This window comes from Mercurialis annua, linkage group LG3 (genome assembly GCF_937616625.2).
Source record: "Mercurialis annua linkage group LG3, ddMerAnnu1.2, whole genome shotgun sequence".
NCBI lineage: Eukaryota > Viridiplantae > Streptophyta > Magnoliopsida > Malpighiales > Euphorbiaceae > Mercurialis > Mercurialis annua.
This window is the reverse complement of record NC_065572.1, coordinates 61,984,369-62,001,584: the sequence shown is the minus strand read 5'-3', so window position 1 is coordinate 62,001,584 and position 17,216 is coordinate 61,984,369. Positions and strand designations below refer to the sequence as shown.

Below are 17,216 nucleotides of genomic sequence, written 5' to 3'. Positions count from 1 at the left end.
AATACTCATCAACATAATGTTAACAATAAATCAACAACGAATCAACAACATGTCAACATAAAATTTAGTATGAAAAAAAGTTGAAATACTTATCAACATAATGTCAACAATAAATCAACAAGGAATCAACATAAAAAAAATAAAATAGAACATATATTTTTAAAAGACGGTGACAATTAATAAAATATCAACAAGAAATCAACAACATGTCAACATGATAATGCTAACATATCATTATCTAATTTCAGTTAAATTTTATTTTTTTTAATTTATTTCACGGTCAAAATTATCTAATTTACCAATATTTTTCTAGAAATTTTTCAATGTTAAAATCAAACAAATACCAATTGATTATCAACACAAAATCAACATAAAATCAACAACACTGTAACATTATAATTATTCAGCAATCAACCATCATCAACAAATTGTGTTGCAGAATAAAAACCACAGAAATACAACCAAACACAAAAAATACAGAAATAACAAAAAATTATTTCATTAAACCACAAATTTATTTTACATAACATATAATTAACATTATATTCTCTAAATATAATCTTCATACATGTTTAATGGTGAAAAAACAGTATAAAATTTGTAGATCTGAAAATAAAAAAGAAAAAGAAGAAGAAGAACAATGAATAAATTGTAGATCTGAAATCAAAATTGATGACGACGACGATCATAGGAGATGATGGCGTTGGCGGAGACGATGACGGAGACGATGATGAGAACAATGATAGAGGAGCGGAGGAAGAGAGAACGTAGCGGCTGAAAACGATGGAGCAAACACGAGCTGAGAGAGATGAGTTGAGAGAGAGGAGAGAAAAATTAATTGTGATGAGAGAGAAAATTATTCATTTATGAGGATTTGACTTGGAATATCTTATATATATAGATCCGTATAAAAGTAATAATTTTCAGCGTGTACAGTAATTTTCATATTGAAAACTCTTGTCTGTATAAAAGTAATAATTTATCAAATGTTGGTTGTTTATGAAAAAAGCCCATCCAGTTTTGACCCCATAAGGGCAATAACCATTTAATGGACCCGATTATATAGTACAATTAGTTAGTTCAATCGGTTTGATTACCGAACCAAACAAACCAAAAAATAAAATTTTATAAAAAAATTAAAATTAAACCAGACCGAATTTTAAATACGGAATCCATCAAATCAAATAGAAAAGTCCTTTTGTTCGGTGCGGTTGAAAATCCATTTTTTTTTATAATTCTACACCGAGCAATTTTCCTGATGTGTATACGGGTATAATTACTGTTTCGGCGTCCGCATCAGTATTTTTTGACGGAAAATTGCTCTGTGCTAAAATTGCAAAACAAAGTTGGTGTATTAAATTTACCAAAATTAAAATTCCTTGTTAAATATAGAAAATACGCTAAAATTCGTACTTTTTACGCTATTAAACCTATTTTTTTATATTTATTAGTATATTTATACGTTATATGAAATTTATTAATTATATACTATAATAAAAGAATAAAAACTAAACATTATAAATTTATATTATTATTTTATTTTATTTGATTATTCGATTTTTCGGCTTTTTCGAATTTAAAAATGCTCAAAATCTAACCAAAAACCGAATACCAAAATTTTATGTAATTATAAATTTAGTCAAATCATATTTATTAAATAATTGAATCGTACTTATAATTTTAAATCGGTTCGATTTTACGGTTCTATTTAGTTCAGTTTTTGTACTCGCCTAAACACGAACACATCAATGGCACAGTTAGGCACTCAAAATCCTGCTGGCCCAGACTGTTCATAGTATGCCCACTTGTCTTTTAGGTTAAATATGTAAAGACCAAAATGGCCAACCATTTTTAAATGAAAACGTTATTAATGGCAACTAGCATCTGTCTTATGGTACCAACTTGAAACAACTTGTTTTAAAACTTGCCTTCCAAAATAACTTGCCCAATTCCTTACTTTTCCTTTTTCTCATTTAGGTTTTAGCCCATTTTATGGGGTTAAATATTTTGTAGATCACTAAACTATTAATTTATTTAAATAAAGTTACTGAATTTTGATTTATTTTAAAAAAATTACTGAACTTTTAATTTATTTTAAAAAAGGATACTGAATTTTGATTTATTTTGAAAAATTATCAAACTATCAATTTATTACAAAAAGAATATCAAATATCTTTTTATTTTTAAAAAATCATCAAAAGTTAATTTTTTTTAATCATCTGAATCACACGAGATAATTTCAATTAATTATTTGCACATAAACTATATGTGTATAAATTCTCAATTTAATTAAAAAAATTTCCATTGATCAAAAAAATTAATATTTGATAACCTTTTCAGAAACAAATGAAAGTTCGGTATCCTTTTTGAAATAAATTGAAAGTTTAGTAACCTTTTTGAAATAAATCAAAGTTTCGTATATTTTTTTAATAAATTGAAAGTTCAATAATCTTTTTGAAATAAATCAAAGTTCGGTAACCGTTTTAAAATAAAATGATAGTTCAGCAACCTTTTTAAAATAAATAATAGTTCAGTAACCTACAAAGCATTAAACCCCCATTTTATGATTTTGTTTTTCAAAAGTTAGAGTCCATTAGATTAAAAATAAAATACAATTTAAAAATTCATATGACAAGATTTAACTATATAATCTTTTCAAATTTAATCTATAAAAAACATAAGAAACAACAAAGGAAACAAAGAAAACAAGTAAAAAATTCTTCGAAAACGAAAAGACTCAAGTCGTGAATCTCGCTGAGGTTGCCATTTTGGGCTGCAAATGATGAGCAAAGTCCCATTACGTGCGAGGGTCTTGATTTTGAAACACTTTCGATTAGAACTTGAAACCGCCAGATCCGTTGTCACGTCCCGAAATCTCGAGCCGCGACCGGCGCTAGAGAATGCGAAAGGTAGTTCCGAAACCCGTAGCAAGCCTTTAAAAATACACATAAATTTTTCGCAAACCTTTAAACATATAAATCATCTTTCATACACAAAACGTTTTCATTGAAAGCTCCTTGAACTTTAACGTATACAAATGTCTCTTTCAAAACCTGAAAACGTCACATTAGGAACCTGGGTCTTACCATACGATGTCTCACATCCTAGCACCGCCCGTTTCGTATCATACCAGTCAAAACAAACAATTTTAAAGCGGAAGTCAAAACATTACACTTATATCAGAGTTTTATCATTCATGAAAACCGTTTGACAAATAATCATACATAGACTAGGACTCGGCCCTACTGCAATTGACTCATTCTTCCTGTACATAATGACTTCTGGAACTAAAGTAGAAGTTCGTCGTGTCATAGACCATACACCTGCAACATACATTGTTGGAGGGTCAGTCGACACTGAGTGAGCTATACGTTAAAATCATTTTAAAGCAAACACAAATATTTTGTATACATATGCTTTCAATCAATTCACACAAGTCAATTACTTGATTCAATCAAGTCGTAACCTTAAACTTATATCGCTCTAGGTTTTCACCTAGTCTTACGGAGGTATTCCCTTTTCGACTTATCACAAATTTTGGGCGAATCACCAGACACAAAGTCTGTGATAAATCAACCAGACACAATTTCTCGGGATGATTCCACCGAGTTCACACCACACTCCATCACAAAACTTCCAATGCAAATCTCGGGATAATTCCACCGAGTTCACACCACATTCCATTCATAGGGTATATGCACACCATAAACACACCATACCATTTCTAGCCATGAGTCCCGAGGTAATTCAACCGGGGTATCTCATGCTAGGTCACACCATACAACGTCACACTCCAATCACACCACACATTCACTCAACACATTCACACCTCTAAGAGGCCCCATTGTCAGTTAGTTGGGTTCATTCTTTGTCGTCTACACTTGACTCGAGTCTGTGATCACATTTCTAATGCAAACCATACACACATTCATGATATGCATAAAGCAATATAAACAATACAGTCCAACCCAACCCATTTCAAAACAATTAAGTCGTATTCAAACGACAAAAACCAATCCAATCAATTCGAACCAATGTAATGCAGTCCAATACGAATAAATAAATCCAAAACCATTCAATTCATGTAGTACTTTAACATAATTTTAATACGATAATGCGAGTAAGTAAAATATACTCACGACTTGCTTATCCAAAATCTTCGTTTACTATAGCGTAAGCTCCATGAGCTCCTTGTCCGCTATTAGGTTGCCTTGTCGAACCTAGGACAAATCATATAGATCTCGAGTGAGATTCTAACTCAATAGACACATAAACTCGAGATTAAACAAGTTACATAACTTGTTGCACTATCAACCCCGTAGTCGACTATGTTTGCTAATCGTAACATAGTCCGACCTCTAAATGAAACCGACATTCTTAAAGTTCAAAATGTCATTTTCGACTTTCGTTTAGGTCTCGAACTAAGTCTAGCACCCGAAGGTGCCAGAAATTAGCCCTTAAGTTAATAACTAGGGCATGTCCTGTTTTCAGAACTACTACGCGCAACTTAATGTTCTGCTTCGTTTGGACCACTTAGAGGCCGAATTGGCAAAAACTTAAATTTAGACATATTTAGAAGAAATTATTAAATTTTTGTACCAATAAACGGAACTTAATTTAGAGCTCTATATCTCGAGATATCATCTCCATAACGTGGCTGTTCTGCAGCTCACTTTCTGCAATTTCCAGCAACTTACTCCAAACTTGCATTCCATCTTAATCAATCCTAAACTCATCATAATTCAGTCCTATATACTCAAACTCATACTTATGATCAGCAACTAACATTTTATCATCACCTTAAACTTATGGCCGAACCATAAGTTCATCCTCTTAACCAAAACACAACACATATTCCATAATTAACTTAGACAATCTATCAAACATCTTATCCTCACTATTATTGCTAAATTCACAAGCCAAAACATCAATCAAATACATCCATCAAAGACTTAAAAATTTCAAAAATTCTTACCCTTAACCATTGATCATGGCCGAACACTCCTATCTCCATAATTCATCATCCACTTGCTCAAATTTGAACCATGAACACCTAATCATAAACATCAAGCAAAATTCTCAAATGCAATCTCAAAACCTTAGAACTTCTAACCATGATATCTCCAAATTGAATCATGAAAACCAACACTTACTTACCTCTTGTTGATTACCTTAGCTCTAAGATTATTTTTCTTCAAAAAAGAAGAAGTTTTGGTGATGAATTCCTTAGGTGGTGGTGATGAGGTTGGTTCACGTATAAGAGAAGAGAAGAGGTAAGGTTTTTCTCTTTTCCTTTCTTTCTTTATTTTGCATATCTTAGATAATGATAGGTAAATATCTTAGGAAACTGTAATAACCCAGAATTTTGAATTATTAAATTAAGATATATGTCGTAATTTGGACGATCGGGATTATAAGAAGGGATATTTAAATTCAAAATGGAGAATTTAAATACGTAGGGAAGCCCATAAAAATATTGGAATCATAAGAAATTTTTTTGAAATTTTTTTGGATAAGTATAATAATATGACAATTTTGGAATGACGAATTTCCAAAATTCATATCTTCCTATTCCGACATCAGAATTCGATGATCTATATGTCAAATCGAAGCTATCGACGTCCTCTTCAATTTTATGAATTTTATTTCATAAAATTTGAATGAAAAACAGTCCAGAAATTTAAAGAACAATGCAGCTCAAATCGAACCGCTGGGTTCGTCAGGATTTAAGTAATCAGGACTAAGGAAACGTATTATTTAAGTTCAAATTGAGAATTTAAATAATCGAGGAAGCTTATTAATATATTTGGAGTCCAAGGAATAAATTTGAGAATTTTTGGACGAAAAAGTATATTTTAGCCGGACTGCAATTGGACTGCAGAATTAATAAATAAAATTCATTATAAAATAAAATAGACATCCCGAGATGATAATTTGGAGGTTAATATTCATGAAATACTATTCGGAAATTAATGAGAAAGTTTAATTTCGAATATTGCAAAAGTTACTTTTATTTACGAAATTGCCACAAGGGCAAACTTGTAATTTTGCCTAGACTAATAAATATCCTAAGTCTTCTTCCCCACTTCATTTCCAGCAAATTTCTTTTACCTCCATTGTTGGATGCTCTCAACTCACCATTTACCCTTAGCTATATTATTCATTTGTTATTTCTCAATAATTCCTTAACGAAAAACGTTGGAAATCACCCGCTAATTACTAATCTACAATTGCATGTAGGATCAAGGTATAATCGCTAGCTCAAAACTTTGTGTTTATTTTCTGATGTTTAATAAGCTTATATTATGTGTTTTAGTTGTTGAAATTTGTGGTTTAATTGTGTTTAATTCGGTTTTTGTGTATAGTTTTGATATATTCGGTTTGAATTAATTTTTATATATGGGAAATTAAATTAATTTTAATTTATGGGCTGATGTTAAATACTATTTTTATATATGTTTAAAAATGTGATATTCATGGATTAAAAGTGTTAAAAATAGTGGGTAATTAGTTTAAAGAGATGGGTTTCAGTTTTGAATTAATTTTTCCGTGAAATTAAATTATTATTTTTAATTTCTGGGCTGATCTACTTCATGAGGTTAAAATATGCTTTAAAGTGTGATTTTTGTGGATTAAAAATGTTAAACATTTCGGGTATTAATTTAATGGTTTGGAGTTCGATTTTTAATAGTTTTAAAGGCTTAAAAATCGCTTAAAAATGATAAATAAATGGATTTTAAATTTCTGGAAATAAATTGGTTTATGTTTGAGTTAGATGTTGGGTTGATGGTGAATAAATGTTTAATGGTGAATTTTTAATGGTTTGTTAATCGGGTTTAATTTTTATAATAGTTTAATCGGTAAAAAAATGTTTAAAAAGGGTATTTTTGTCATTTTAATTTCTGGACAGAAATTATTCATGAAAAATGTATGAAATATATATGTTGATTATTTATGGAATTTAATTGATTTAGTTGAGGTGTTTTGACGGATTAATAATCGGTTTTGATTATTAATTGTTTATACGGTTTTAAATTGTTAAAATTGTTAAAATTATGAAAAATAATTTATTTTAATTTTGGGGCTGCTGTTTTAGTATGATAATTAAAATAAATATTTTTTGGTTAATTTGATTGGATTATCCATAATTGATGAATAATTAAGAAATTAAAAGTTTCGATTTTAATCTAAATTGTGTTGCATGTCTATGAATTAATTGTGAGATCATAAAATTGAGTTGATGAGTAAGCTTAGACTATTTAAAGTATTGATTGATGTAATTTTCAATTGATTTGGACTTGATTGTCAAAATTTAAAGTTTTAGGTTTAAAATGTATTTTTTTTAAAATAAAGGACCAATCAGTATTTTAACCATATTTCCAGATTATTGATGTGTATAATCTGATGTGAAATGATTTTGAGAATTTTAAAGAATCTTGATGATTTTTGAAAGAATTGGATATGTTTGCCGAAAACTAGAGTTTTTGAATTAAATCGTATTTTTCCAAAGTTGAAAGGCTACATGGTATGTTAGCCAAATTTTCCAGATTATATTTGTTAATAATCTGAGGTAAAATGATTTTGGATATTTTAAGTAATTTTGTCGATATTAAAATCGATTGAATTACGAAAGGACCTAAATGGTCAATTTTGAAAAGTTTGAGGGTATTTTGGTATTTTAACAAAAAGTGGAATTTAAGATAATACGGGGATGTTTTAATAAATTTAAATAATTAACCTTGAAGTGGAAAGTATTATTGATATAAGGAAATATATTTTATATAATAAAATATATTTATGAAAAATGAAATATTTAAATGAATATTTCTGAATAATGGTTTTATGTGTAAAAAGAGATAAGTAAAGAAAAAATTACATGAATAAAATAAGTTATGAACTTATTAAATAAGAAATTATTTGGGGATTAGAATTAATTAATTAAATTAAATTAATATTGTATAGAGTTAATTCTAGAGTTAGGATTTTATTAATTAAGAGAATTAATATTTTGATCCTAACTAGATTCGACAAGTTGTCGAGCTATCGAGTCGGAGGACCAAGGAAATTAACGGAGTTGTTTCAAGGAGCATTGACGGAGTAATACCGTAGTTAAACGGTTTCTGTGAGTACATGTTTTTACATTTCGGTATTCGTAAAGTTCCATATTTTAGTATACTATGTGATATGTGCGTTGCGGTGTTAAATGTTTACATGCCTTGTATGGATATATGTTTTATGTATATACTATATGTATATATTATTTTGATATACAAAGGCACACACATAATTTTGATAATTATTATGCATTTGCTTATGCTTGAATGTGTGTTACATCGGTTGGCTGTGCTATCGATGTCAGTTTATGTGTCTGTGTTACATCGGTTGGCTGTGCTATCGATGTCAGGATTGTGTGTGTGTTACATCGGTTGGCTGTGCTATCGATGTCAGGATTGTGTGTGTGTGTGTTACATCGGTTGGCTGTGCTATCGATGTCAGGATTGTGTGTGTGTGTTACATCGGTTGGCTGTGCTATCGATGTCAGGATTGTGTGTGTGTGTTACATCGGTTGGCTGTGCTATCGATGTCAGGATTGTGTGTGTGTTACATCGGTTGGCTGTGCTATCGATGTCAGGATTGTGTGTGTGTTACATCGGTTGGCTGTGCTATCGATGTCAGGATTGTGTGTGTGTGTTACATCGGTTGGCTGTGCTATCGATGTCAGGATTGTGTGTGTGTGTGTGTTACATCGGTTGGCTGTGCTATCGATGTCAGGATTGTGTGTGTGTGTGTTACATCGGTTGGCTGTGCTATCGATGTCAGGATTGTGTGTGTGTGTTACATCGGTTGGCTGTGCTATCGATGTCAGGATTGTGTGTGTATGTTAGATCGGTTGGCTGTGCTATCGGTCTCAGGTGAATATGGTTGATCGGTTGGCTGTGCTATCGGTCCCATAATATTGTGTGTGTGTGTGTGTGTGTGTATTAGATCGGTTGGCTGTGCTATCGGTCTCAGGTGAATAAGGTTGATCGGTTGGCTGTGCTATCGGTCCCTTAAGATTTATGTATGTTGTGGATATGGTTGATCGGTTGGCTGTGCTATCGGTCCCATAAGATTATGCATGTATGATGTGTTGATAAGTTTCGCCATCAATGTAGATGGGCGAATTTAAGAAATGTGGTTTAATTTAAAGGTCAACGTATATGGTTGACATTCTTTGATATTGAAGTCTTGATTGAAATATGTTATGTGTGAGCTCAGACTTCAATTGTTTTAAAGATGTTTTCAAAGGATTTCGAAAATACATAAAGTTATTTTAAATATAAAACGGTTTTTAACTTTATGAAATATTTATTTGTAACGGCATGAACTCACCAGTATATCTGACCCACGTTGTGGAATTATTTTTCAGGAAAGCTGGTCCGTTTTTGATGAAGGCTTCCGAACGTTTATTTCTCGGAAGTCTACTTTGATAAAAGACTGTAAAGAAGGTTTTAAGTTCTAGTTGTCCGCAGTAGACTAGTATAGTCTTATTGTATTTAAATGTTTTAAAGCACATTTAAAACTCTGATGTTTTATCTCATCAGTTATTTAATAAATGTGTCATACGTCTCTTTTAAAAGCGAAAAATTTATAGTGTTTTTCAGGCTTGCTACGGGTTTCGGAGCAACCACTCCCATTCCCTAGCGCCGGTCTCGACTCGAGATTTCGGGTCGTGACAGAAACTTAATAGCCAAGTTTGATTAAAAGCCCATGGCTCGATACAGTTAATTTGCACTTAAACTCAAATTTCTAACTAACCGTCATAACTAACTTTCGGAATTCCTTTTCCGATAAATTCTTATTTATTAATAATAATAATAATTTCCATTTTTAATTATTATTATTTCTCGACCTATCTTTAATAATTTCCATGTCGGTGTCCATTTTTCGACCTACTTGATCCAAATTACGAAATCTTAAGATTCGTGGCATGATTTTCTTATCTTAAAATTTTAGGGTTATTACATCCGTTGAAGTTAACTATTTCCGATCATCTTTATCTACGAAATTCTTAGAAGTTAGATAACCCAAAATCTTAATTTTATAAGAAATTGACTTTAAATTCCGAAAAAACACTATAAATTCTTGAGAAATCTAAGAAAACAAACTACAAAATAAACATAAAACTATAACATTTCTTTCAAGAAAACGATAAACTCCATGTTGGAGAGCCACATAACGAAGAGATTTTATTGTATAAAAATTAAAGTTATATATTATTTGGTATTTATGGCGGAAAAGAGGCAATTTCTGATCGAAACCGGATATTCACCTTCTCCCATCCTTAAAAGGATAAAGATGAAAAAAAGCTTTTAAAGAAAAAGGAGAGTAAAATTATAGAAAGAGATAGTTTTTATACACATTCTCAAAATTTTAGAGAGAGAGGTTGTCTTTTTTTTTTTTTAAAGCTAGAATAAATTGATGAAGACATAAGTATAAATAATGAAAGTCATATTTCAAAATTCAATATGATCTTTCAAATTTGAACAACCAAATACTAAACAACAATCCAAGATAAGCAACAAATAATCGAAAAATTCATGACATGGATCCTGTAAACTTAACACAACGTAGAACTATGTTCCCGTTGAGCGGGGTACTTAAATAATTCTTCTTTCGATTTTGACAAGAAATCTGCTCTATCCGACGAAATCTAGTATTTTCGGTTCATCTTCAATGATATTATAGAATGATAGATCAACACACCTCCCCAATTCTTTGATCTACAAGAATTTGGATTTGAAGTTTGAACAAACACTAAAGATGCTTTAATGATCTAAAACATCAGATCAAAGAGGTGGGGGAAAACCACAAAAATTTATTCAACAACATAAAAATCAAAATTGAAAAGACCATTTTAAAGAAGACTTATTCAAATAAGAAAGTAGATCTACAATAATTAATACTATGGGCAAAAAATCATCTTCTCCCACCCTTAAGAAGATGAAGAAAAAAAAACTCTTTTTTCTATAGAGACGGAGACGGGAGAGGATAATTTTTTAAAAAATAGAGAGAGAGTTAACTAGAGAGAGAAATTGTTCTTTTAATTATTACCATACAATTTAAGTAAACACAATTAATACCGTAATTTTTTTTTTTGATAATTTGTTATTTTTCTTTGTACACTCGTATTACGCTAACTATTGTTTATTACTCCTTCCATCCTAATAAAAAATTCATTTTCAAGAAAAAATTGTCAATTTTTTTGTCCATTTTTAAGAATGTAACAATTTTTATAATTTAACCTTTTTATATTATTTTTATTTAAAATTTACTAATAAACTACTATTTATTAATATTTATAAATAAATTGAAAATGAAAGCTACATTAATAAGGATATAGTAAAAAGTAAAAAAATATATATATAAAAATCTTATTTTATTAAATTGTGATAATGGCAAAATAGACAATTTTATTGAAACGAAAAAAATAGTACTCCCTCTGTCCTAATACAGTTGTCCACTTTACTTTTATCACACAGTTTAAGACAAATAATTATTATGCATGGATTTTGTAAATTTTTCCTTAGTTTTCTTATTGTCCTTTTAATATATGATCCATTTGTAATTTATTCTTAATTTATTCATTAGTGGATTTTAAATAGGGATAATTTAAAAAAATTAAATATAAAAATTGTTACTTTATAAAAATAGACAAGTATTAAGACAAATTTTTTCTCGAAATAGACAACTCTGTTGAAATGGAGGGAATATATTTTAATAGACTTTAAATAGAAATAATATATTAAAAAATTAAAGTTACTTTTATTATTATTGAGGAAGAGGCAACGTTTGTGGAAAAAAACAAACTCATAACCTAGCATTTTATTGCATAACACTTATACCATTTAAGATATAATTATTATTTATTAAAAATGCATGAAGTTGTTATTTATTAGAAATGCATAAAAAAAATTAGAATAAAAATATAAAAAAAATTAGCAACTCTAGGGAGAAATATAATAAAAACAAAAAAATTATATAAAAAAAAAGACAACGAATATATCTACAATTGGAGGAAAAAATAGAGTGAAATAATCTATTAATTCGAGATGGGGAAGTATCAGCTAGAACAGATTCGTAAACATCTAGGGTACTAATCCAAGAATCAAAAAACGAACCACTTTCGACCGACGGCATCTTTCTTTTTAATTTTACAATTCTACTTCTACATGTATATGATTAAATCTTTTCTACTTCCTTTTAAAAAATATAAAATAATAAATTTACAAAAAGAAAAAAGAGGACGGTAACGGCACCGTCTCATATCACAGGTTAGTTAAAAAACGTTTCGTACGAACGTTTCTTTTAATTTCATTTACTCGGCCGGCATATTTCCAAGGCGCCACGAGTTATCAGAATAATCAAAAGAAACGCTAGAATACTCGAAAAGTCCATCGTCAAACGCGGCGTAGTCATCGGTATTATGATTATAGTTCTCACCGGTTCCCAACTCGAACGAGTCAAAGCTCGGTATATTCTCATCAAATCCCCAAAACCCGCCGTTCTCCGCCGAGTCACCCGAGTCAACTCGTATCAACTCAGTGAGTTCACCTTTTTCTCCACCGTCATCTCTTTTAGAAGGAGGTAAACCAAGCTCATCATCAGATGCTTCTAGAAGATAACCGAGTTCCGGCTGAGACTCGCCGGAGTCGGAAGTTAAATCGACAACAACTACGCCTCTAGAAGAAGCAGAAGAAGAAGATAATTCCTCTTCAAAACTCTTCATAACTGAGTCAAGATCTTGATTCTCCGCATCGAAGTACGGTTCATCAAGAATACCGAGTAACAAATCTTCTCTTAATTTCTTGACCTCAGGGATGTCTAACTCGGACGATTCGTCGTCCCTGACTCGCTTTTTGTTGATATTGTAATCCGCCATAACCATTTTAAATTTGGTTTGTGTGTAGAAAAATTAGAGAGGAAAATACAAAGCTGTGAGATTGTGTGGCAAATGGAGAAGAAGAAGTAATATATATATATACACAAGTGGTCTAGAGAGAGAAAATTCTAGAGAGATAAAGAGAGGATTCTGATTGGTGATGTTGACGTGTAGGCGCGTGGATCGAAAAATAAATTGGAAATTTACTTAGGCCATCACGGACGTCTTGCGTTTTTTTAATATTATTTTATTATTTTAATTTTTAATGGTCTGGTCCAGGTCTTGGGGTTTTAATTTTTATTTTAATATTTTATTTTATGTGACATTATTATAAATTAGATTGAATTTTGTGTTCAAGTCCGGTCTGTAACTGGACCCTACTTACCTAGTCAGTCACGGCCCTCTGGCTGTTTTTTTTTTGTCTCTTTAATTACGTTTGTCTCGGCTCGGATCAGCTCGGCTTAATAATGGGTGGGGTGGTTTCGTGGTTTGTACTTTGTATATCTTGTTTGGTAAAGGGATAAATAAGGGTTAAGTGTGAAGGGTGCTTTTTGTGAGAACAAATCTAAAATTATAGTACATAGAATAATAAAAAAAAAAGTTATTGCACGTAATAGTTGCGTTCGTACAATAAATTAAAGTTTAATATCTTAAAAAATCATGACCTTTCATTCTCTTTTCAATCTTACTCTGACATTACAAATCTGTCAATTTTATCATATTTTGTATTTTTTTTATTTTAATTATATCATAAAGCATAAAATTGACCTTCTTTTACTTGGCAAAAAATTCTCTAAATTAACCTTTTTTATATAGATTAACTTTTTATATTAAATTGACCATTTCTTAAAAAAAATATTGAACTTTTATCAAATAAATAAAGGTCAATTTTATGCTTTAGGGTACAATTGAAATGAAAAAAATACAAATTGGGGTAAAATTGACAATTTTGCAACGTCGGGGTAGAATTGAAAAGTGAATGAAAGGTTAGGGTTTTTTAAGTTATTAAGCCAAAAATTAATTGTGCGTATCTTTCGGAACATTTGATAGCAATTCATTACTCAAGTGACTCGCGACACAAGATGTATCTCTTTCCTGACTAAGAAAAAGTCAAGATCAATCAACTGGGACTCGTCGCCTCTCTCGATTGTTTGAAAATGCACGCGTGAATAAAGGGCCCTGGAGAGGAACCAATGAAAAGCCGGAGTAGAGCCTCGGAACCCTATTCTCCTTTCATCCGGAGTTGCCGTAACTTAAAAATTAATAGAAAAAATTAAACACTAATTAAAAAAATTCTATCACAAATACTCATTAACTTGTCGGAAATATGATATAACATAATATATAAAATAGAAACTTCAAAAAACATACTACTATAAAAAATAGATAATTTTATTGAAACACATAAAATATATTGTGTTCATTTTAAATTAATTGACAGTTTAAAATAATTATAAATTAAAAAATAAAATCAATTAGTAATTTATATAATAACAATTATTTTATATATTTAAGTCGAATATATATATATATATATATATATATATATATATATATATATATATATATATATATATATATATATATTATAATTAATTAAAATATACAGTATCTTAATGGCATAAAGTAAAAAAAAATATTTTTTTTACAAAATACAGATCAACCTTCAAACTTTTTAAGGCATAAAAAAATTCTTAATTTTTAAATTGAACAAAAAATTTCTTCTGTCTTTGACTTTGACTAACTACCGTTAACGTGCTGACGTGAGACTAGAAAAAAAGTCTAAAAATGCCCTTAATTTTAAACTAATTACTAATTATATATATATATATATATATATATATATATATATATATATATATATATATATATTATATTATTTCACCCTCCTTTTCCTAATTAACTCTAATAAATTTATTTTTTTTATTAAAATCAATTAGAAATTGAATCACTCACCTAACCCTCCCAGAACAAACAACCGCCGGCACATCAAATTAATTTATATCTTTTTTAATTATTTAAAAAAAAACTACTTCCGCTGGCCGAAGGTCGTGGGCTGTTCTCACCTGAGAACAACCCTTTTCTGCTCTCTAATGAGAACAGCCCACGACCTCCGGCCAATGGATGTCATTTTTTTGTTGTTTTTTAATTAAAAAGGAATAAAGATTATTCCGGTGTATCAGCGGTGATTTGTTCCGAGAGAGTATAGTGGTTCAATTTTTAATTGATTTTAATTAAAAAAAATTAATTAAAATTAATTAGGAAAAAAATGGTAAAATAATATAAAAAAATTATAAATATAAAATTGGTGATTATTTTAAAAATTAAGGGTATTTTGTGAACCTTCTTCTGGTGCCACATCAGCACCTTAACGACAGTCAAAGTCATGAAAAAAAGAATTTTTTATCCGACTTGATTCATGTTACTTGTCCACCATTAAAAGAAATTCGAACAAGCCCAAAGTACAGAGTACTTTGGTGCTCTATGAACGAAACAAGCACGTGATAATGAAATGCAACGAAACAATCCATCAAAAAGAAAAGAATCCAATAAAAACAAATTGTTAGAATAAAGAAAATAATAATATGACATAAAAATAGATACAATTAATTGGTGGAGAAGCAGATTCATCCAATCCACAATCTGAATCTCAGTGTGTGGTATCCATCAAATCCGTCCACAAAAATCCCACCCAATCCCCCTTCATATCCCTTCTTTTTCATTCTTATTTTATTTTTAAACAATTCCATTATTGGACTCCTCGAAGCATCTCCCATTTATTTCAAAATTTTAAAATATTAATTTCCCCGTCCTAATAAATACAATTATCAATTATTTTTTTATTACATTTTTATTTAATAAAGGATTGTCAAAACAAATCCCGACATTTTATTTTTTTTTACGATTTAAGCCAAACGTTTATAATTTTACAAAATCCTAAACTGTTTTCCGGCCATTATTTGTTTATATGGCAACTATATTATTAGTACATTAAATCCAACGTTTTAAAATTTTGCAAATAAAATTCAACGTTTCATATTTTTACAACTTGTAGCCTAAAAAAATGACAAATTGGCTGGAATTAGAACTTGGGTTACAATTTGTAAAAATAAAAAAGGTTAAAATTTATTTTATAAAATTTTAAACGTTAAACTTAAATCGCTAAAAAAGTAAAACGTTGGGATTTGTTTTGCCAATACCCCTATTTAATATAAGTCATTAAATTTTATTTTAAATTTTAGTTTATTATTAAATTATTAAATAAAAAATATAAAAAAAGTTTTAAAAGTTATTATTTACTAAAGATTTATAAGAATTTTAAAATAGAAAAAATAAAAGAATGAACAACTCTATTAAAGGGAATGAAATAACTAAAAATCTATTTATTTAAATTACAGCTTGGACAATAAATTTTAGTGGTAATATTAAATAAATTTATAAACTAGAGCTGTTTTTTCAATTTAATCACCAATTTTAACACATCTCAATTGTATATAGAAAATTTCATTTTTTTTCTCGATTCGGTGCATATGCTGAAGTGGAACTAATCCATTGTATGGTTTTATTAAGATGGACATTATGTTTGGCAGTCATGTCATCGTATTATGACGACGAGTATCAAACTGAAAAAAGAAAATGAAAGTTTCTTGCATACAATTGAGATATTTTAAGATTTGTGATTAAATGGAAAAAATAGTTAGTCTCTCATGTTCATAATATTTGTCACATTTGAGAAAAAAAAATTGCTTCACAATATTTGTCGCTATTGAATTTCAAGAAAGTCTTTATTTTTTTTTAATTTATTCCTATTAATAAATAACTTAGTAAGTCAAACATAAAACTCATACTCCCTCCGTCCATTTTTAGTGCTCGCTTTAGGCTAAATTGCTAAGATTAAGAAAGTGCTTCTTTTGTCTTAAATTATAAACATAAAGATTACTATAACCCTATTTATAAACTCCACTATTGAAAAATTTAGTTTTAAAAATAGAATTATTAACCCACTATTGGATGATTTAGTTTTGAAAATTGAACTACCATTTAATGAAGTGATTTAATAAAAAGGTCAAATTTGGAATACTAGTGTAAAAGTCACATAGAAATCCTAAAATGACAACTATTGATGGACAAAAATATTTGCCTAAAGCGACAACTAAAAATGGACAGAGGGAGTAGTAATTAATATAGACAAATGCGACATGAACCAGATGGTGTATAATTTATGAATTTTTCTAACATTACTCCCTAATTTTAAAATTCATGAATTAATATCTATATAATATAAAATTCATAT

The 17,216-nt window shown here is 29.4% G+C and overlaps 1 protein-coding gene and 2 long non-coding RNA genes across 5 annotated transcripts; 1 reads left to right on the top strand and 2 right to left on the bottom strand.

The window, feature by feature from the left end:
* Window positions 1–2,728: 2,728 nt before the first annotated feature.
* LOC126674662 (uncharacterized) lies at window positions 2,729–5,296 on the bottom strand. 3 transcript variants are annotated; one of them, XR_007639591.2, is made up of 4 exons: window positions 5,158–5,296; window positions 4,976–5,053; window positions 4,140–4,220; window positions 2,729–3,323 (listed from the first exon to the last, which is right to left on the bottom strand). It is a non-coding gene; the product is annotated as an uncharacterized LOC126674662 (long non-coding RNA). The 3 variants fall into 3 exon arrangements; XR_007639589.2 differs by having other exon boundaries at window positions 4,140–5,053; XR_007639590.2 differs by lacking the exon at window positions 4,140–4,220.
* An 809-nt stretch (window positions 5,297–6,105) lies between these two features.
* On the top strand, window positions 6,106–9,627 carry LOC130015201 (uncharacterized). Its single transcript, XR_008790254.1, has 3 exons — window positions 6,106–6,247; window positions 8,023–8,122; window positions 9,410–9,627. It is a non-coding gene; the product is annotated as an uncharacterized LOC130015201 (long non-coding RNA).
* A 2,731-nt stretch (window positions 9,628–12,358) lies between these two features.
* On the bottom strand, window positions 12,359–12,928 carry LOC126672810 (uncharacterized). The gene has a single exon (XM_050366762.1). The coding sequence runs from the start codon at window positions 12,926–12,928 to the stop codon at window positions 12,359–12,361; it is 570 nt and encodes a 189-aa protein (XP_050222719.1).
* Between the last annotated feature and the right edge of the window lie 4,288 nt (window positions 12,929–17,216).